Here is a 21,515-nt window from a genome sequence, read left to right on the forward strand (position 1 = left end):
TCCCCGGGGCAGACACGGCCGGTGGTGAAGGGAAACTGAGGCACGGGGCAGCTGGGCCCCTACAGCCCCAGCGTGGGAGCCAGGACATGGGGCGTCACAACAGGTAAGGGGATGTGGGGACGCAAGGGCACGGGGACAGGCCACCCTCCCTGCATCTCGCAGCCCCAAAACTCCCTCGCATCCCCCATCGAGCCCCAGGAGTGCGCAGCCCATCCCAGCCTCACCAGGACTTTATTGGGTGCCAGCATGAGCCCCAACACCCCCATCCATGGGTCCCCCCGACACCTGCAGCCCCACGGGGGCAGAGGGGACCCTACACCAGCAGGGAGAAGGCACCAGTCAACCCCTCCACGGTGGGGGGACATCCCAAATGCCCACCCCTGGAGCCAAGCACACACCAGCCCACCCAAGGCCTCTTGTCCCTGACACCAGTGGCCTGCAGGCCCTGGGTGAAGGCTCCGCCATAAATAAGCATTTAAATTAATTAAATTAATCTGCACCACCGAAGGGCCCTGGCAGACCCTGAAGCCAAGCACCCCAGGGTACCCCCACCCAGGGGGGCTGTGGGGACAAGTCCCTACGCCAGCGCTAAGGCACAGGACAGGGCCGCCAAGTAAAAAAGGAAATTAAAAAAAAAACCAGGGGGGGAATTAAATATCTGGGGAAAGGTCCAGGGCAGGGAGCAGGCAACATTAGCCTCCGAAGGCTCCCATTCCCTGGGCGGGGAGGGGCCAAGACCCCCAAAATCAGCCCCTCAGCAGGGCCCTCGTCAGTGTATGAGGGAATTAAGGGAAAGAATGTCCAGGGCTAGGGCTCCTGCCCTGCCCCACCCCCTCAGGCCCGCTGGGAGGGAGGACCCCCCTAGCCCAAAAATCCCCTCCAAGTCCTCGGTAGCTTCAGTGCGTCAGTAGAGAAGGCGCTGGGCCACGGTCCCGCCGGGCTCCCGCACCCCCAAGAGCTGCCCCACCCTGGGCACCCGCGGTCCAGCGCGGGCCCCAGCCCCAGCCCCGCTCCCAGAGTCCCGGGGCACGGTGGTGACAAGGATGCTCCGCCCTCGGTCACTCCGGCCATGCCAGCGCTGCGTCCCCTCACAGAAGGGGACGGTGTCTCCTGGCCCTGAGGACAGTGTCCCTGCGCAGCCCCGCCGCCCTCAGAAGTAGGTGAGGTTCTTGACGAGTCCCAGCTCCAGCATCCGCTTGATGGCCACGGCCTCGTGTGACACGTTGTGCTCTGACGCCTGCGGGATGGGGAGCAGGGGGTGACGCCAGAGTCTGGCCAGGAGGGGCCACGAGCTTTCCTTCCACCCCTCCCACCTTCCCACCCTCCACCTTGCCCATCCCACCAGCAGGGACTTCAGCCCCCACAAAAGGGACGGAACTCTCCCTGCCCAATTGTCCACCAGCTCTTCCCCTCACACATAAACTGGGGATGGATCCAACTCTCCATGCCTCCAGACATTTGGCTACCAAGAGAAGTTGGATGATGACCAGCCAAAGATGGACGTCAACCTTCATCACGGGAGGGGAGTGAGAGGGAAGAGCCCCCCACACCATTCAGCATCCTGGAACTGCTGTCCTGGGCTGCCACCCCCAATCCTAGGGGAAACATGGGGGGAACAGGGACAAAACTGTGGGGCAAACACTTACGGCCATGGACTTGAGTGTGATCTGTTCATAGTAGTGGATGGTTTGCTTTTTGTTGGCCGAGTCAGGGTAGCCAAAGCCCGCGATGTGCACCAGGTCACAGAAGTGCAGTGCCAAGGTGATAGCCAGCAGCCCCGTGGTGGGCTTCTAGGGAACACAGAGACACAGAGACACAGCCTTCAGGGAGCTGCACGGGGACAGGCTGTCCCCTCTCAGGGGGTGCAAGGGGACTGACCATCCCCACCCCTTACCTGTTTGATCTTCCGTGGTTGCTTCATGGGGAGGTTGAGCAGTTTAGCAGCAGTTACTTCCATATAGTAGGGGTTGAGGATACGCACTTGCTCCGGGTTGGCATCCCAGATCAATGGCGGCTGTTTCCAAAACCCTTTCCGAACCTGCAAGAGGCCAGAGGTCCCCAAGTGTGGGATGGCATGACAGCTGGAGCCTGGAGCAGCCAGGGAGGGGTTGGACTCGGTTCCCCACCACACTCACCCTCTTCTTGTCATTCAGGATGGCCTCCATCCACTGGAAGTCCATGGGCTTGAAGGGCACGAGCACCAGCAGCGTGTCAGGGTTGTTCTCAGTCCGGGGGTCGAAGTGGGCTGACTCGGGGTAGAAGAGGCGCATGGTGGTCTTGGAGCCCACGTCCTGCTCATAACCGTGGACCGGGGCGTTGTTCAGCCTTTGGGACATCACAGGTGTCAGCCCAGCTGCGGGTGGCACTGGGGAGGGAGCGGTGGGCCGGGCCCAGGGCTGTACCTGATCACGACATCATAGGTGTTGATGGTGTCCCCCATGGAGCTGTTGCGGAGCCGGTGGCCGTTGCCCACCACGGCACACCTCCGGCACTTCAGGCTGCGAGAGAAAACCCTGTCTCAACCAGATCTGTTCCAAAACCAGGGGATTTTAACCCCCAGGGGGGTTAAACCCAGCGCTCTCCAGTCTCTAAACCTTTCCATGCTCCATCTACCACCCCTGGGTTGCAGAGGTTCGTTTTGCCAAATCCTAGGCCCACAGCAGACCAATTCTAACCACCCCCCATGAGGACAATGATGAAGCAAAAGAAAGAAAAGCCCCTAAACCCACCCCGGTGTTACCTCTGGATGCTCTCAGGCACGGAGTAGTGGGTGATGGACAGCAGGCGCAGCAGGACATCTTCTGCAAAGCAAGGACAAGGATGGGGTGAGGAAGCTGAGGAAGCTGAGGAAGGTAGCTCCTGCCTGGCACAACACTCTGAGTGCTGCCCCATCCCTGCTGAATTTGCTCCTACTGTTAATCCTGGTTTCAGGCAGTTAATCTGTCTCTGGGGCTTAGTAAAATCTGTCCCACCCCAAACTCTTTTAGAGGCACCATGTGCACACAGGGTGAGGAGATACACATTGCAGAGTCTAAAACCCAAGAAAATAGCTTGGGAATAGCGTCCAACAAAATCAACCTGTGGATGTCTTTAGGAAAAGGGAAGCTGAAACCCCAGGAGCAGCAGCAGGACAGACAGACAGACCCCATGGAGCATTGTCAGGCTTACCACTTCCCTTGGTGCCGTAGGGCAGCTCGTAGAGTGACGGTGTCTTCACCCAGAAATAGTCCTTCAGCTGCAAGAACAGTGGGTGGTCCCTCGAGTAGCTGCAAGGAGCAAAGGGTCAGTGAGACTGGGATCAGGGATGGCCCAGGGAGAGGGGGGTCCTGGCTCTGCATCCCGCCCACTCCCTGCTCCCAACCCCAAAACTCACTTCCCGATGAGCTGTGCCGCTTTTTTTTCCACCTCCCCAAGGGGACAAGTTGTCTTGTTGTTTTCTTGCACAGGGAAATAAAAGCTGTAAAGGAAGAGGTTCATTAAATCAAATTATGCCTTTTCCTCTGCAGCTCCCTCCTGGCAAAAGGGGCTCTGGCACCCCCAGGCACCCTCACTGTGGGATTCAAGCTGTAAGAGAGATTTCCAGCTGGATTTAAGGCCGGCACTGCCTGGATATTTATCTGCTGGGCTTGCACACTTCCATCAGAAGAGGTCTCTCTTTGCTCATGAACCTCACACTCCACTTTTCCCCATCTCCATCAGCATCGCTGGCACTGGGAAGAGAGCAGGGCTTTCCCATCCTCCCGAGCTCAGAAAAGCACCAGCATTTGCAAAATACCCCACAGAGCCCAACCACCACCACACACGCAGGGGAAACCTCGTTTGTGTCCCCCATTCTCCAGCAGCAGCCAAGGATGCTGCCACCTCCCCAGTCCCCTCAGATCCAGGGAATCTGCCTGCTCTGGCATCCCTGGGCAGGAAGAAGCTGTCTCCCAGGAGTGAAGGAAAGGGCAGGAGGTCCTTTAAACTCGAGTAAGAAGCACTCACAGCTGTGTGTACCTGTCTTCCCGGTAGATCGAGTACCAAACCATCACGAGAAACAGCACCAGCACCCCGAGTATCTTCCCTCCTGCATGAGGGGAGGGGAGGGAGAGAGAAAAACCAACATCAGCCGTGGGGTTTAGATGATTCCTTGTGGGGTCCCACAGCATCCCTAGCGAGATCCAGGATGGCAGAGCCTTCTCCCTGGGGAGCAGGGTCAGCTGGCACCAGAGAGGAGCCATTCTTTAGTCCAAAGTTTAAAAGCCACTGTGACATTTCTGTTTCCTCCTGTCTGCTTTGCATCAAAGCCTAGGCAAATATTCTTTTTTCCATGTGCCTCTGCCCCATTGCTGTGCAACAAAGTGCAAGGGGTTCCAGGTGCCCAAGCCCAGAAATCAATGTCCCTAAAACCACCCTCCCTGCTGTGACCTTCTCCTGTGCTACTCCGATACTCCATCACTCAACTGGAACCACACCAAAGCAGCTTGCAACCCTCAGATTTCCAAATGCAAATCCCCCAGGCTCCCCATCCCTGCTTGGACAGAGGCAGATGGGATCCCCTGTGGGACTCACGAGACTTGTTGATCATTTTTATCAGCAGGAAAGGGATCAGGCGAGGGCCGGAGCTCTCATCGTGGCTGGTCACCTGCAGCAGGAAAACAGGGAAAACCCATCAGAGCTGAACCTAAAACCCCATCCAAGAGGCACCACCCCCTGCCTGCCCACATGCATCTGCGGACAAGCGGGTGCAAGGGTGTGCCAAAGGATTTATTTATTTCAATTCACATTTCTTTGCTGCCAAAAGGTTGGTTTAGAGAGCTAATCAAAGCCAGGCAAGCGGCCGCACTTCCCAAAGAGCTTCAGCCCTACAGGTTAGAAGCCAAAGAGAAAAAAAAAAAAAAAGAAAAAAAAAGAATTAGAGAGGAAAAACAAGTCCTCAGTGGGGTTTCAACCACAAAATCCCATGGGGGGAGACTTTAAGCCCAGCTTAAGCATCTACCTGTCACCAGCAGGTATGAAGCCCAACATGCCACCACAAAGCCAGTGAGAAGGGACAGGAGCAGCTGAGCAGGATCAAACCAAAGAGCATCACGTACTTGGGGAACCTCCAACGCCTTGGATTCACCCATCCCGGCCCGGGGAAAGGAGGTGCCACGAGTTTAGTGCCCACACAAACACTGCCCAGGGAAGTGGGGCCACTTTTGTCCTCCTCCAAAACCTCTCGCTCCTGGAATAAGGAGCAAAGAGCCGTGGTCGGAGCCATCCCAGGATCGGCTCATCCCATCCCATCAGGACACGGCAAGGACAGAAAATGAACTTACCAGGTGGGAGAAGCTTTGGGGTACAGGGGAGGCTTTGCTCCCGGGGTGAATCCTGCCCTAAGCCAGGCTCAGAGCTGGGCTTGGCTTTGCCCCTGGTAACGGAGATCCTCCCGGCTCTGAGCAGCCACGTCTCCGGGTGTTAAATGCCAGCCAAGGGGAAAGCCGCACGCCAGGGCTGGGCAATCCAAACTCAATCAGAGCCTGCCCATCACACTCTCCAGGGATTAGTCACCTGCCGAGGGAGGGCACCCACCTCATCCCCTCCCTGCCCAAGGAAGTGCCACTAACAAACTTGACATCTGCCAAACACCCGGCAGGGCCACGGCCTCAGCCAGCCAAGAACACCAGGTTTGAGGGCAAAAATGTACCGAGAGCAAGGAGAAATGGGACCAAAGATTGTCCCACAAAAGCCAGGCTCTTCCCTTCCCTGTCACAGGCTTCTGACATTTAAAGGGCAGGAGAGCAATTAATTAAAACGGGCAGGAAGGGCAATTAAAATGCAATTAAGGACAATTAAACCACACTAAAAGTAACGGGACAGGACACTAGAAAAACAAAATTGTGTCCATCTGACAGCAGAGGGATGGGGACAGGGATGGGGACAGGTGAGGTGGTCCCCCAGGAAAGCACACTCTCCCTCTGAGCCACTTCTCCTTCATAAAACACAGATAACTGTGCCTCACCATTACCTGGGGGCTCCAAAAGGGGGAAGCAACCCCCATCCCAACTTACACCCTGGCTCTCATCCTGCATTTGTATTTCCAGCTCAACAAGCCCCTCCTGCTTGGGAAGATAAAACCCACGGCTGAATCTTCAAGGGTGGGAGCAATGCAGGAAGAAGGCACAGTGGAGTCCCATCCCTTTACACGTTACATTTTCTTGGAAAAAGTAAAAGTAGGGGAAGGCAAAAAGCAGCTTGTGCCTCCTGAGGGGTTTTGTTCTTAGCAAAACTGGCCACAAAAGCCCCAAGGGGAAATCCACTGCCTCAGCTGCAGGCTGGGGACGTTCCATGGGGGCCTGAGTACCCCTGTTTGCCCAGGGCTGGGAAACTGCTGGGCATCAGGGTCTGATTTTAGCACCAAATTCACCCCCTCAGCTTCTTCCTTGGGTGCCAGAACACCCGACTAAGTTCACTTCACCCCTTCCATCAGTGATAACACTGGGAAAAATCTGGTCTGCCCACAATGTTTGCCTTTGCATACCAGCTTTTTTTAAATAATATTTTTTGACAGCTTTATGATCTTTTCCCAGGCTTGCATACACAAACTGGGCCTGATGCAAAACTTATCTAAAGGCAAACACAGCTAACAATCCCCGAGGAGAAGGAACGTTGTTTAGTGAAGCGTTCAGGGAATGTGGAGCAAAACAGAGCACACCCGGCTGCCCCCGCACCCCTGGTGCCTCTGGAATGAGTTCAAGCTCCCCACAGCCCTCCCGGATCCACAGCCCAAACCAGGGCAGCTGCTGAAAGCAGGAAGGTCTGAACTACCCGAGCCAAGTCCTGTGTCCTCCTCGTAGGGACACTGGATGGAGCAATGCCAAAGGGTCCTGCTGGTCCCCACAGCATCCTCAGAGCCTGCAACATCCCCGTCCCATCACAGCATCCTCAGAGCACCCCATGGCAACTTGGTCTCACAGCATCCCCAGTCCTGCAATATCCCTATTCCTGCAGCATCCCTGGTCCCTCACAACATCCTCAGAGTCTCCTCCCATTGGCATCCCCGTCCCATCACAGCATCCTCAGAGCTCCTACAGCATCCTCAGTGCCCCCATAACATCCCTGTCCCATCACAGCGTCCTCAGAGCTCCTACAGCATCCTCAGTGCCCCCATAACATCCCTGTCCCATCACAGCGTCCTCAGAGCTCCTACAGCATCCTCAGTGCCCCCATAACATCCCTGTCCCATCACAGCATCCTCAGAGCCCGTGCAGCATCCCTCAGATCCCCCACCACAACATCCTCCCTGGATCCTACCCTGCAGCATCCCTGTCCGGCAGGGAGAGCCTCAGCCCTCGCTGGGATCAACCCAGCTCCCCCAGGGTTGGTCCAGGGCATTGCCTGCCCTGCCAAGCCCTGAAGATGGGGGGAAAGTCCCGGCTGGATTCAGCTCCCCACACCTGGAAGAAGTGACTGGAAAAGCCCTTCTTTGATGTTGGAGGATGCACCCCCTCAGCACCGCAGGCTGCAATTATCCCTGCACAAAGGATCCAAAAGCCCCATGGCCCATTCCCCCTCTCCCACTCCCTTCCCCACCCCGTGTGCTGGGAAAGCCCCATCCCAGGATGCTGCAGAAGCAACTCGTGTCCAAGCCTCGTGGAGTTTCCTGGTCTACCTCTGCCCTGGAGCAGGGTTTTGCCTCTCAGTTTCACCATGTCCCCTGGGAGATGCCAGCAACATCCATACAGACCAATTCTCCTGCCAGGGAGGAAACTTGGAGAAGTTCACCCCTGTATCTCCATCCATCCATTCCCATTGGGGTCCAGATTTAAGTCATGTCAATTCAAAAGTGGCAGTAAGCACCAGCCAAAAAAAAAAAAAAAAAAAAGAAAAAGGGAAAAAAGCAATTTAAAGGCATGAAAGAAGCATGGAGGTGAGGAGTGGTTATAAATTCCCCCACACCATCCCAGCATGGATGGAGGGTGGTCCCAGGCCATCCTGGCAAAGCCTCGTGGACCTGCAGCCTTGGTACTTCTATGTTTCCATGGTAACCTATGGATTGGGAGAAGCCTGACACGAGGCAGGGACACCTCCTTTGTGCTCCCACTGTCCCATCCCACATACCCACGGGACACGGAGCCACCCACTGCCTGGTCCAGCTTCCCTGGGTAAAGAAGGATGCTCACTGAAAAATAAGCATCTCTGACAGTTTATCCCAAAAAAACCATGCCTTTATTTTTAACTGAAGGAGAGTTGGATAGCACCCAAGGAAGGGATGCACTGGCAGTCCCTAAGGATTCACTCTCCGCAGCGGGAACCAAAGGGAGACAGACAGACAGCCAGGACGGCACGGACCACTTCAGTCCCAGCCACCCCACCTCTCCCGAGCTTTCCAGGCACACAGAGCTCCGGGGAACCAGCAGGGCAGCTCCTGTGCTCCCTGGAGGACAACGAGCAGGATCGACCCACAGAGAAGCCGTTTAGAGCCCCGGGATGTTGCAGGCCCCCATCCCGTGGGTGTTCTGCACACAGGAGGGCCGGGATTGCCGGAGGAGCCGGGCAGATGTGGGCTGGCCCCGGCACAGCCGTCACCTGCCAGAGCCTGAGCACAACCTGGGAGGCAGCCGGGGGCCTTCCTGCAGGGAAAGGATCCAGCCAACTGCAGGCACTGCCTGGGCTTGGCAGAGCATCAAAGACACCCAAATCCCCCAGCCTGGCATCCCAAACCTTCCTCGCCCCGGCTGCTGCGAGCTCCCGGTGCTCGGGGAATTTTTTTTCCACGCTGGGAAGAAAATACTTCTTGTTGTGGGATCACAACAACCCCCACTGCAAACCCAGAAGGTAGCAAGGATCAGGTCTGAGCCCCTTCCAAGAGATGTGGCATGGGATGGGGATGCTGGCAGGGAAAGAAGGGTACCAAAGGGGGAGCAGGGATGCTGGGAGGGGGGCAGGGTCACAGCGATGGCACAAGCCGGAGCTGCAGTGCTCAGGTGGGCTGGGGGATGAAGAGGGTCGTGAGGACACAACACTGCAAAAATCAGCTCCACTGGACATTGGGCACGACCCCACAGAGGGTGTGGAGCCAGCCTGGCCCGTGCACCGATACCCACATTTATCCTATTTTAAGAGCCCTGCGAGTCACTTTAAAGGAATCTTTAAAGGAATCTTAATTGCCTCTTACTCAGAGAGGCAGTGCTGTTTCCTTTGCCGTGGTATACCAGGCACACAATAACCCAGCCAAAGATTTACAATAGGGGAAAACAACCCCTCCTTGGCATGTGAGTCTTAACGAAACATTTACCCATGACCAGGCTGCAATTTTGAAGGTGGCAACAGCAAATAAGCTCAGGTACAACAAGTATTTCCACAGTGGCAGGTCCTCAGGATAAATCCAGGCTGCTTCTGCCCTTACCATGGCACTGCTGGTTTTAATGTGCTCCACTGCGATTCAGACCGGCCCTCGCTTCATCCTCTCCTCTCCCCTTATGTTTTTTTTTTTTTTTTTCAATCCTTGCAGCAGAAAAAACAAAGAGATGGGACAAATCCCTTCCTACAGCCCCAAAACACCGGCTGTGTGGGTGTACTTGATCATCTCACAGCTCTGGGGTAACCCCGGGCCATCATGGAGCTACTGGGTTACAGTTAAGCTACAATTTTAGAAACTATATATTATTTTTTATTATATAGGTTTAATCACTCTTTTGCTATTTAAAACACTAAAATAAAGACCTTTTCTTGCTGTGTGCAGCTCGCTACACCCTGGAGGTTACGGCCAAGCTGCTGAAAAGAGCAGAGCCACCCACAGGGTGACAAGCCCCTGCTAAAGGGATGAGGGCAGTGATAATGAGGTCCCACAGCGGCCTGTGGGATTTCATCCCTGACCCCCTGACATAAATCCAGCCACACCCTTCTCCTACCTGCCCCTTCCAGCCTCCCTTTGCTGCCACCCTCACCTCGGTGCAGTGTTTACTCTCCAGTACTTCCTCAGGGATTACCCAGGGATACAGCAGCAACAGCAAAAGCAGCTTTAGCAACACAGCTTTGAACTCATGTTTTGGGCTGAGTCCCCCCAAAAAGCAGCAGAAAGGGGGAGGCAGTGAGCTGAGGGTGCAGGCGGGGTGCTGGCAGCCTCTCCTCGCTCCCCTGGGAGCAGCAGGCAGAACATCCACCGGGAGCACCACTCCCTTACAGTTCTGGAAGGTAAAAACTAACCCATGGAGATGCTCCAGCCCAGCCCCAACCCAAACTCAAGCAATGCCCCAGCTCTTCCGGGAAAAGAGGTGGGAAATTCAGGGATATCAAGCCCCAGGGCTGAGTTACCTGCAGGCAGCTCCTGCTCCCACTTGGATTCTGGGGGTCCCCTTTTGGGGACTCGAAGCTGCCTGCAGTTATTATCCCCCTTGCAAGGCTCATGTGCAGCCCTGGCCTCGTGGTTCCTTCTCGGTTTCCTGTTTTGCACCGGATTCAGAGAAGCAAAACCCTCAGGGCAGCCCCACAACCTGATCTGGGCAGCCCCAAATCGCCGGGGTTCTTCTCTGCTCCTTTCTCCCAGGCTACAATAGGAGATTCCCAGCAAATAACCCAGCCCATCACTCTGCAGCCCCAGCATCACCTCCGTTAACCCACGGCGGGAGGAGGATTCCCATCCCCGGGAGACCTTCTCCTGCATCCCCGGCAGCGGGAGAGGCTGAGCGCAGTCCCAGCAGGGCGGGGATTAGCTGGCAGCGACTCACGGCTACTTACGGCCCGTCCTCCTGGTCCAGGCTGGAGCTCGGCGGGATCTACGCGGCCGTCCTCTCTTCCCCTAGGAAATGGAGACGGGAGAACATCCTCAGGGCTGCAGGCATCCCTGCCCGGCCAGGCCAGCGGGGCCCCGAGCAGCCGGCAGGGATCGCACAGAGCTCTGAGCTCTCCGATAAACCTCCCACCGCCGCCCACCTCCGCCCGCAGCCCAGCGCCGCGCCGGCAGCCGCCCCTCGGTAAGGAGGAGGTGTGGCCGACCGGAGCGCCGCTGTCCCCAGTGCCCCTTGGCTTTTCACACCGAAATCCCCGTCCGGGACTCACTCCGACTTGTAGGAAGACCCCACGAGATGGAGCGATGCCTTTTTTCTGCGGAAAGGGGAATGCGGCTTTCCTGCCTAGAGAACGCTCCTTATTCCCGCATCTCCGGCATATTTTCCCCTCAAACTTTCCAAACTGCACATGCTAAGCCCAGCACTGCAAAATCCTTATGATTTGGGGGAGGGAAAGCCCTGCCGAGAATCACACGCCACGCACAGAAACCCTCCTGCCATGCTGCCGCTCAGAGAAAGCCTCTCTGCTCTGCATCCCAGTAATGTTCCCTGGTCGGGGAAAACGACCCAGGCAGAGGAGCGAGCCCACTGCCATCCCAACCAGCCCCTGGGCAGCAGCTCTGCCCTTCCCCTGTGTCCCTGGGATGGAAGGGATGTGGTGGGAGTCACGGCTCTTCCCCAAAAGACACATGAGAGGGAATGTCGGCTCATTTCAGTGCAAGAAACAGTGATGCAGGGGAGAAGACAAGCCTCTGTCAGCTGCTCTTTGAGCCCTGGCAAGGAAGGTGCTTCCAAGGCAAAGCTCTGAAAGGCCAGAGGTTTCCTCACCTCTCTCCTACAGCTAGAAAAAGCAGAGATGAGAGAGGTGCAAGCCTTCCCCACGGCATGCTCCCCGCTTAATATCCCATCAATTTAACAGAGGGTTACATCCTCGTCCAAGGGGCGGAGGAGGAGACCACCCAGCAGCCTGAGATGGTTTCTCACGGATCCTTCTCGCCAGGGGTCAGGCTTTCTGCCCATGCCCCGGGATGACAGGGATGCCTCCATCCCCGTCACACCTTCCCTCTCCACCCAAAGAACTTTTGCTTCCTCCTTCCATCGCCGCTTGCCTTGGGGGGCAATTAATCCCAAGGGCTCAGGGCAATCAGCAGCCAAACCAAATGCACTTGAGGCCACAAAATTCACCTTTGGCACCAGGGTCTTTCCAGAAGCCCTGAATCCACCAGAGCATCCAAAACTGCTGCCTCTGACAAAGAGCCTTTTCATTTAGATCTGTGAATTATAAGATCCACTGACAAGGTTAAGCTCTCCCTGGGGAGCTCCTGTTAAAGCAGTTCAGGGCACAGCATCAACCCCTGCCCATGGAAATGAGGATGTTCAGAGCTGCCTGGGGGTTCCAGGAGGATCCTGCAGCCCTGGATGAGCAGGAGACTGCGATACCTTCAAGCACATCAGCCAGGCAGGATCCTGGTGGATCCGAGGTCTTGCCCTAAGCTGGTCTTTCCAGCTCAACTGGAAGAGCCTGGATTGCTGCCAGTCTTCCCAGAGTTGTTTTCCAGCTGCCCGAGTGGTTTCCCTGCCATGAGCCGATGCAATTGGTCCTTCCCAGCCCAAGGTCCAGAAAAGTCCCATCACGGTTCCAGTGTCCACCAGGTCAGGAGCCGCTGTCTCCACCACTCGCCACAGGCAGCTCAACCCATCCGGCAGCTGATCCCAGCAGGAAATGAATGTCGCATTCTCACACCCCTCAAGAAACCCTAAACAAGCTGGATTTTGCTCCTTTCCTTCTCCAGCTTGTTGCTGGCCTCAGTTTCCTCTCCTGCCCATCAGTTTAATAATTTAAATGACAATTTCCAAATTTGAGCGGGGAAAAAGGCACCTTCTGCCTGCTCCCCAACATCTCCCTCTGACATGCTCATGGCTTTGGGCAAAAAAAACCCAAAAACCCAATGGGGAAAAAAACCCAAAAACCTTCCTGTGTTAAAGACTAAAGCCAGCCAAAACCGGCCCTTGGAGGAGCTCAGCCCCAGTGTAGGGGCATCCTGGCAGGAATGGATATTCCAGAGACAGGAGGATAAGCCTCCAAATTCCTCCCCATCGAGGACCAAATCCCCCCAGGGCTGTTCAAAGAGGGGGGGGGAGATGGAGACGAGTCTCTTGCCCTTGTGCCCGCCAGACCTGCAGCGAGGCAGCCGTCCGTCCGTCCGTCCCTCGGTGCTCCATCACCGGCGCCAGCCTCCTCGGTTAAAATTACCTCCCGAGGGGGGAGAGAGCAAAAGCCAGGCTGGGAGGGGAATAAAATCCAGGTGAGCTCATCCTCCTCCAGAGAAAACGTCTCCAGCTGGCAGGAGCAAGGTGTTTCCAAGCCCGGCACATCCCTCACGTCAGCCCAGTCGCTACAGCCCCGGGACCAGCAGCTTATTCATTCAGCAAGTATTTAATGGGAGATAATCCAGCCGCTTCCCAACCACCCTCTGGCCGAGCCAAAGGTGTAATTCCAGTGTGGGAATTACATTTTGAGAAGAGGTTTTGTAAATGGTCATCCCAGTGGATGCTCCCTGTTCAAGACAGCACGAAAGGGCCACCAAAAGCAGAACCCTCATCCTCTAACCCTGTGTTTCTTTAATTCTATTAATAGTTTCTCAAATTTATTAAACTATTTTATTAAAAATCAAATAATTTAATAAACCTATTTCTATCAAATCCCTGCGAATGAGAAGAAAAGCAAAGCTGCCCAGCCAAGCCGGATTATCCAAAGCAGCGACCAACCTAAAAATAAACCACTGCTATTTAAGGATGAGCCTCCCACAGTAACCACCCCCTACCCCCCAAAAAAAAATAAAAGGAAAAAATAGACATATTCCCAAGCTGGGGTGTCGAGCATCACCCACCATACCAAAAAAAAAAGCCTATTTTGGGTTTATTTCCGAGCACAAGTCTGCACTTCCAACAGAACATCGTCCCCATGCTTAGTGCTGCCGATTTCCAGACACCCCATGCAAATAAATAATTAAGATTTAAAGCTGCTTTTGCATAATACAGATAATCGGTCGATTTAACTTGTAAATGCAGGGGAGATTATGCAGCAACGTTGTTAATTAGGCAGCAAAGGGGCCGGGGAAGCCCCAGCTCCAGGGCAGATGCTGATGGACCACCAGGATGCTGAAGAAACCAAATGTGCGGGGGACTTTGGCAGTGGGACATGGTCCCAGGGCAGGTGCCTTGGTGTCAGGGCTCCAAAACCTTTTGTTTACCCATATTTTAACTGCAAATCCCCCCAGTCCTTCATCAGGAGCTGCCCATCCCTTCGCACTCTGCCTGCACCACCCAAGCGCTTGAGGCCGCCGTCATCCCACGAGAAAAAAGGCCGTGGAAAAGGAGCCCGGGGTAAGGTTTCTGAGGACTAATCACATCTTTTTTTGTTGCATAAAGAGCCTGCTCTGACAGCTGGGCTCTTGGCCGCCCTCAGCTCCCCCACCCCAAATACCAGACCCCGCCCGGGAGCAAAACCTGTTGAGCCCGAATATGCCCGAACAGACAGCTCTTTGTGATTCTTTCTTTTCTCCCCGTCTAGTTTTTTTGGTTTGGAAGCAGCACTGGTGATCGCACAGGGGTGGGCCCGAGGACTTCCCAGCCCTTGGCACTGCTCCTTGTTGGAAGGCAGCACCACATTTAACCCCTAAAGCCCTCACTGCCCTTCATTCCTGACACCAAACCACTTCCCACACCCTAGTCCTGTTCAGTCCTGCACCCCCAAAGTTCACTTGCATCCTCCCTCTCTGCCTTTTTCTCCCTCACTTCTCACTTTCCACCTCATTTTCCCCCTCAGTGCTTCAGCACTTTCCTCCATTCCCAACGCAGACAGGTCTGATCCATCCTCACAGCACAAAATCCCACCTACAGACCACAAACCAGGGGGCTCAGATGAGCCCAACAGGCACAGAGCTGCTGTGCTGGAGGTTTAATCCCCATCCAGGGGTGTTTTATGACCCCCGGTGGGATGCTGGGCTGCCTGGGTGCACACAGCATCAGCAAAGCCCCAGAGCAGTGTTTAAGACTCCTCGATTCTTGCTCAGCACTCTCCTGCCTCAGTTTCCTGCCATTTTAGGGCTCGAGGAAACTCTGCCCCATTAGCAATGCAGGCAGAAGGTGCAGCAAAGGGATCCCAAACTCCCTCCCAGCTCATTTATCTCCATTTGAAAAAGAAATTTAAAAACCACCCGATGTCGCAAGCAGCTCAAACCCTGACGGAGGACCCACCCCGGGGCTGCGGCTTGTGCAACACCGCGGGGCGAGTTCCAACCTCCCGCCGCTGGCATCAGGCTCTGGGTAACAAATTAAGGCTCGGCTTACTCAGCCCGGCCGGATACCGGGATGTCGAATCCGGCCGGGAAAACTTCGGCGGGCTGCGGGAGACATTTTGCAAGGGGAAGAGCTGGAACAGGAATGGCATCTGGAAGCGATTGAAGGCAAGGAGCCTCTCCCTGGCGCAACAGGGAATTCCAACGGCGTGAGCTCAGGTTAAAGCCTCCTTCACAGACCCACGATTAAAGAGAACCAACAGCACAGATATGTGTTTTTAAACCTACAAAAAACAAGGCAAAGGGAGCCAGCTTCCTGCTTGGTCCTATCTGGACGTGGTTTGGTGATTTAGGGTCATTCTGACTTGAAATACAAAGAAACCAAAACTCCGAAAAAGGAGCAGAAAACTTTCCGTGGATTTGTGGATCTGACTTCTGGTGTGCTCAGGAGTCTTCCTTCAGCACTACACCAATCCATCCCTTGGGACCACTGCATCCCCTGCCAGCACAGGCCGCATCCCACGACGGTTCAAAGCATTCCAACATCCTCATGTGGCAGGGAAGAGCGGATGGAGATTGCCAGCCTGGCCCGGACCCGCAGCCCTCCGCAGGGAGCTGATGCAGTGGGGAGTCCCCGACCCCTTGCAGTCTTCCCTGAGCCGAGGCGCAGGGAGCAGAAGCTGGTCAAACCCACCTTCGCTGGACATCCCAGCGGAGCAATTTACGGCGGGGCAGATCCAGCGCAGGCCTGCCGTGTGCCTGCCCCGTCCCGCTCCCCATCCCGCAGCAGAGCGCTGCCCGGCTCCACGCACCTCCCGAGCGGGGCCGCGCCCGTCCCGCGCCGCTCCGCGCCTCGGCGCAGCCGGGAGCAGCTCGGAGGGCTCCGGCAGACGGCAAAACACATCCTGGAGAGCAGCCGCAGCCTGCGCCAGCCCCAAACCGCTCCGAGCATCCGCCGCTCCCAAGGAAAAACCAGGATGGAGAGCGGCTCCTTTGGTTTTTCCGTTCCCTCGCAGCCAAACGCCTTTCTCCTTCCTCCGAGGAAACGTTCCAGCCCAACCCCAGTCACATGCAAAGGGGTCAGCAGCTGGAAAAGCAACACATCAGCAAGTACTGGGGATTTTTTTTCCTCTTCTCTCCCAAGAAGACACAGGGTTTTCCTAGAAAAAGCTCAATAAGCACGAGGATTATTACAGCTGGAGGACAGAGAAGTGTGAAAGCAAAGTGATGGGAACTTAAGAAACACCGAAAAAAAAAAAAAAAAGAAGTTGCAACGAGCAGCATGAAAGCATCAAATCATTTCCTTTCCTCGCTGCAAAACCAAAACTACTCCTGCAAGTGTCCCTGGGAGCAGTGTGTGGAAGAGGCCCCAGCCTGGAATGGGTAGAGCAGGATGAGATCCCAGTGAATCCAGGATCCCAACCTCTGCAGCAACAGGACCACATCCCTGCTCCTTACAGCCATCACACTACATCTGAAGGGAAAAAAAAAGGAAAGGGGAAAATAATATATATATATATATATGTATATATATATATATGTATATATATATATATATTTTTTTTGTAAAAAGAAAGCACAATAGGGAAAGCTGTGGAGAAGCAGATTCCATGCTTCCAGCCTGCATCAGCTCTGGAATATTCGAAGCTAAAGCAATGGGACCATCATTTCATCAAAGAGAATAAGCAACAGAATACATGGGATTTAGAGTTATTGCCAAATAATTAATTAGCAGGATTCAACCTGAGAACTGCTGCCAGCTGAAAACCTCTGAACACAGGCACGGGGAGGGCACTGGTCTCAGCATTCCCACATCCTGCAGCCGGGCATCCACCTCTGAGGCTGGTTGCAAGAATGGGGATAACACAAGCTATAAAAATACAGACTTGCAGTCATCAGTACAGCTGCTCCAGAGTTTGAAATGGATGTTTTCCCTCCAGGGTGGATCCTCCAGGAGGATGCTCCAATCCCAGCTGTGGAACACACCCTGCTTGCAGATCTCCACAGTGGACATCCCTTAAAATCAGTGTCCATAGACAGTTCCTCCTTTTATGTTTAATTTTCAGAGCCATTATTCCTCAGAATTCAGTGCTGGAGCAGCTGCTAGTAACTCCCTGCCTGAAGCTGGATGAGCAAACAGCCCTCAAATGATGCAGATAATTAGGGACAGGGGTTAGGGAAAGTCCAGCAAAGCATGTTGATCCCATCCTACAGCTTACAGCGACATGAGGAGCTCATTAAACATTGGACACAGCAGTAGGAGCCAGAGAGGAAGAGAACACTTAAAGCATCAGTTCTATCCCTGACCCTTGGTTCTGGCCTGCCTGTCCCATGACACCCTTGGCAGAGAGAGCTGGCAAAGCCAGGGCCGTGCCTCACCTGCCTCCAGGAGCACCCAGAGGGAAAGCCTAGCAAAAAAGAAGGGGAAATTCAGCAGAGCTTCCTGAAAAGCTCCACCACAAGACTTTTTTTCAGCTCATCTCACCAAGAGATAGAGATGAGACTTGCCAAGCAGCCAGTATCAACATACTGAGCATCACCCTACTGATCCTATGGGAGAGATGGTGTCCGAGCTGAGGAACACAAAAAAAACACCCAGAGGAAGAACTTTCCTTTGTTCTCCACTCCCCAGAGCAATAAGACACCACTGGTTCACTCTGCAAAGACTTGACACGAAAAGATCAATGGGGAAAGGTCCAGCTGGTCCTTTTCCTGCTGATCTCAGGGCAAGCATCCTCATCACTCCTTGAAAACAATCCTGTCCCGTGGGAGAAGAGGGCTCCAGGCACACAGAGTGGGACAGGACAGGGTTTATCCTGCACGAACATGCCCAAATCCCGCTCCCAGGAGCTCTGTCCACACCAGCATTGGGTGGGGGACCAGAGGGACCCCTCCTACCCCTTTGGGATCTCGGGGCTACAAGAGCACATCCATCCAGCAGTCAGAGGATGCTCAGGGATGGGGAAAAAAAGGTTCAGACCACTTAAATCCTCCTCAGCCCGCTGTTTCACACGGGAGTGATGCCGTCCTGAGCTGCACACGGGGCACCTCCTCCCCTCCCAGGGCCTCCGGGAGGATTTTCCCTTCCTTACCCCGGCTCCCGGGCAGTGCAGTCACCCAGACCCATCGCAACGAGCCCGGCCCGTGCTGCGGGGAGATGCCAGACCCTCTCTTCCCGGGGCTTTCGGGGTGGGATCTCCTTCCCCGGGAGTGGCCACAGGCAGGAGCGATGCCAAAGGCCGTCTTTTCCCGGCGAGAGGAGGGGGTTTGTTTTGCTGGGAATGGGGAGACAGCAGATGGAAGGGCACGGGAGAGCGGGGATTTTTCCTCTCAGCACTTCAGGCGCTGATTAATTGCGTTAATTCGAAAAAAAAAAATCCTAATAATTCTTTTTCAAAACCCCACAAAACGTCGAAATAAAGCTACTTTCTCCCTTTCCGATGTGCCGCGCTCGCCGGGACATCGCTGCCACAGGCGTGGGATGCACCGGTGGGGCTCCGAGCTGGGGTGAACGGGGGGTACCCCCACATCCCGAGCTTTGCAGCCCCCACGCCAACCCTGCCGGGGAGCTGCCAGGAGGGCAAAGCCCCCGCCCTGCGCCCTCCCAGCGCGGGGTACCCCCCTCCAGCCCCCCAAAACACCAGCGGCGCTTTGCTTCCCAGCCCTCTTCTTCTGCTCCACACCCCGCGATGGCACCCCCGCCTCGGAGACGCGCCCCCGGGGGATGACGAGGGGACACGAAGGGACACGAGGGGACACGAGGGGCCGGGGGTCCCCGGCTGCGGACTCACCATGGGGCGGCGCGGGGGGGCCGGGGCGGTGCGGGGTGCGGGATGCGGGATGCGGGATGCAGGAGGCGGCGGGAGGATGCGGGGCTGGCCCCAGCGGCGGACACGCTTGCGCACAGCGCTGGATGGGCGGCGGACAGAGGAGGAGGAGGAGGAGGAAGAGGAGGAGGAGAGAGGGGAAGGGCATCCCGGCAGCTGAAGGCACTCGATCCCTCATCCCCGGCACGGGAGAGTTGGGGGAGGGCAACAACGCCATGCCCCCGGTCCTTCGGACCCCCAAAAATCATGGGGCTGGGGGCAGCCTCTCCCCAAGCAAGCCCCTCCTCCCCACCCCCAAAACCCGCCAAAATGGGCTCACGGCAAATTTGGGGGCGTGGGCAAAGCTCATCCTGCCGGAGATTTACACTGAGCCAAGGGGTTTGCACTGTTCCCTCATTGAACCCCCAGGAGATGATGCTGGAAGCCCCTTGAGATTACGCTCAAACCATCATGAGAGGACACACAAACGGCCTGGGGATGGCTTTGCTTAAAATCATCCGCTAATATTAAGTGTTTCTCTTTTTCCTGAAAATAAATTAATCCTCACCACAGGAATGCCCCATGTCAGGCCACCTCGCTCTCCCACGGGATTCCATTTCCATCCCACCCCACAGTACACAAAATTAGCAGTCAACTTGGAAGGTTTTTTTATTTCCCTCAAAACTTTCTTCTTTTATTTCTGCAGCCTCAACCTCGTCCCTCCTGCCCAGGGTGAGTTTTGTCAGTCACTCAGACAACATGACTGGTGCCAATATAAATTGATAAAATACCTGTCGAGCTGACACATCTGATTTTGCCAAGGGAACTACATCGATATTTGAAGAAAATCCTTGCCTCGTTCCTCATCCTCCTTAGGCTGAGATTTCCTTGCTGTTAACAAGTGGGGCAGAGTTTTACCCGTGGTGACAGGCAAACTGGCCGTAATTAGGTTTTAATTGCCACGGGCTTGTAGACAATCTGGGATAATTAGTGGGGCCACAGCTCAGCAGGGATTTGCTCGAAGGATATTTTGACCCTTCAGTCTCATGGGTTCTACTGCTTGGTTTATTGCATCTGAAAATAATAAACGGCATTCAATGAAGTTCCAGCAATAATAATGCATCCCAAATGTCTATTTTTGCCGTGCCCCCAAGACAGAATATTAAAAGAGGCTGCACAGATTTGCTTCCCATGATCTTCTCAGTCCCCAGCAGCTGCATCCTGCTGGTGCTGGTGGATGGGCTCGTTTTGGGGTGATGGTCTCCATCCCCCCATGGCCCAGGGCAATGTCAACAGGGCTGGGAGCAGAATAAAAGCCCTTGCAGAGATGCAAATCCAGGATCAGGGATTGCTCAGACCTCGGTGCTATGGCTGAGCTATCACTGAGGTTTGGGGAAGCAATGGTGATCCCATACCAAGGGTTGGACACCAGCTGTGTCCATCCCACAGGAATCTCAGGACACCTGCTTGAAGCCATGGAGCAGTCACAAGGTACCTGTGCTGCTTTGTGTGGATCCAAAAACCAGCCACAAGAGTCCTGTGATCACCACAGCCTCAGCAGACAACAGGGGTTTAAAGCCCACCAGAAAATGGGAATGTATTTGCTGCCAAAGCAGAGTGCCAGGAGCCTTTGCTGGGTTGTTAGTCACTGTTAATGATTATACCCTGCCCTAATATTTAATTTACAAAGGAAAAATTGCCAGTTGGATTAATTCAGCATGATGAGCGCTGAGTAATTTGGAGAAGAAAAGAGGGGAGGAAAAATGCTGGCTGTTTGAGAAGTGGATTTGTAGTGAGCTCTGCCATCCCCCTTTGGAACTCACACCAACAGAAGGGTTTGGGGGACACTGTGGCTGCTGCAGTGCAGGACAGGACTGGTGTCCTGCCCCACCAGGGCACGGGCAGAGGCTGTGCCATCCCTCACACCACAGCCAAAATGCTCCCAAAAGGGTGCTGAGGCCAAAGCAGGAGCCAGGCAAGCAGGATCTATGCACAAAGGAGGAAGGGGCTGCCCTCAACCAGGCTCGCAGCATCTGCTCCAGAGGGACAAGAATGCGGGAATTCATGCCCAGCACAAGGCAGCTTTGTCCTGGCTCACCTCAGGCTCACCCTTCCTCAGGCCACAGCCTGGGAATGCCATCTGGCTTTGCAGGCCCAGCCCCAGGACCTCAGTTAATTCTTTGGAGGCCCCAGATCCATCAGAATGCTTGCCCCTGACCCCTTCTTTTGGGACAGGCAGAGACAGCCTCCATCCTGAGCTCCGTGCACCTCCCTGCTCTCCAGTGCAGTCTCCCAGGAAAACGATTCATCCAGCAGGAGCCAGGCAGATGGTGTGTGGAAGATGTGCTGCCTGGTTGTCTGTCACAGCCCTCTGAGAGTCTATTTTCAAGACTGAGGGTGTTCTTTCCATACCTGAGAAGCAGGGAGCCTTCCTTGGAGACAGGATGGGCTTGTGTGTTGTTTAACCATCTCCATTCCTGGGCTGGCCTGGGTGGAGATATAAAACTGGGATGTTCCCCTCACCAAAAGAGACCAAGCTCCCCCTTGGCAGAGAAAATGCTTTGCTATGGAAAAAAAATCCTCTCTGTCCCTTAACAATTTAAAACCTAGGGAAGGGGAGAGCCATGGGACAGGCAACCCCACTGACCATGTCCAGA

At 55.0% G+C, this 21,515-nt stretch overlaps 1 protein-coding gene across 5 annotated transcripts; it reads right to left on the reverse strand.

Moving 5' to 3' along the window:
• Nucleotides 1–212: 212 nt before the first annotated feature.
• Nucleotides 213–18,869, reverse strand: ST3GAL4 (ST3 beta-galactoside alpha-2,3-sialyltransferase 4). 5 transcript variants are annotated; one of them, XM_066334970.1, is made up of 13 exons: nucleotides 18,844–18,869; nucleotides 10,702–10,762; nucleotides 5,076–5,206; nucleotides 4,552–4,624; nucleotides 3,985–4,066; nucleotides 3,374–3,457; nucleotides 3,169–3,266; nucleotides 2,741–2,801; nucleotides 2,403–2,498; nucleotides 2,136–2,325; nucleotides 1,895–2,038; nucleotides 1,647–1,790; nucleotides 213–1,237 (listed from the first exon to the last, which is right to left on the reverse strand). In XM_066334970.1, the coding sequence occupies exons 3-13, from the start codon at nucleotides 5,106–5,108 to the stop codon at nucleotides 1,151–1,153; spliced, it is 1,092 nt and encodes a 363-aa protein (XP_066191067.1). In that variant the 5' UTR covers nucleotides 5,109–5,206; nucleotides 10,702–10,762; nucleotides 18,844–18,869; the 3' UTR covers nucleotides 213–1,150. The 5 variants fall into 5 exon arrangements, with proteins under 5 accessions (XP_066191067.1, XP_066191066.1, XP_066191068.1 ...); XM_066334969.1 differs by lacking the exon at nucleotides 18,844–18,869 and having other exon boundaries at nucleotides 10,702–10,780; XM_066334971.1 differs by lacking the exons at nucleotides 10,702–10,762; nucleotides 18,844–18,869 and adding an exon at nucleotides 5,297–6,914 and having other exon boundaries at nucleotides 5,076–5,203.
• Nucleotides 18,870–21,515: the final 2,646 nt, after the last annotated feature.

Source organism: Sylvia atricapilla, chromosome 23, assembly GCF_009819655.1.
Source record: "Sylvia atricapilla isolate bSylAtr1 chromosome 23, bSylAtr1.pri, whole genome shotgun sequence".
NCBI classification, from domain to species: Eukaryota; Metazoa; Chordata; class Aves; order Passeriformes; family Sylviidae; genus Sylvia; species Sylvia atricapilla.

Coding starts and splice junctions, on each gene's coding strand:
- ST3GAL4 (XM_066334970.1), bottom strand. CDS start 5,108: ATGGGTGAATCCAAGGCGTTGGAGGTTCCCCAA. Junction 3,267..3,373: donor GCGGCACAGCTCATCGGGAA/GTGAGTTTTGGG, acceptor TGCTCCTTGCAG/CTACTCGAGGGACCACCCAC. Junction 2,499..2,740: donor GTGCCTGAGAGCATCCAGAG/GTAACACCGGGG, acceptor TTTCTCTCGCAG/CCTGAAGTGCCGGAGGTGTG.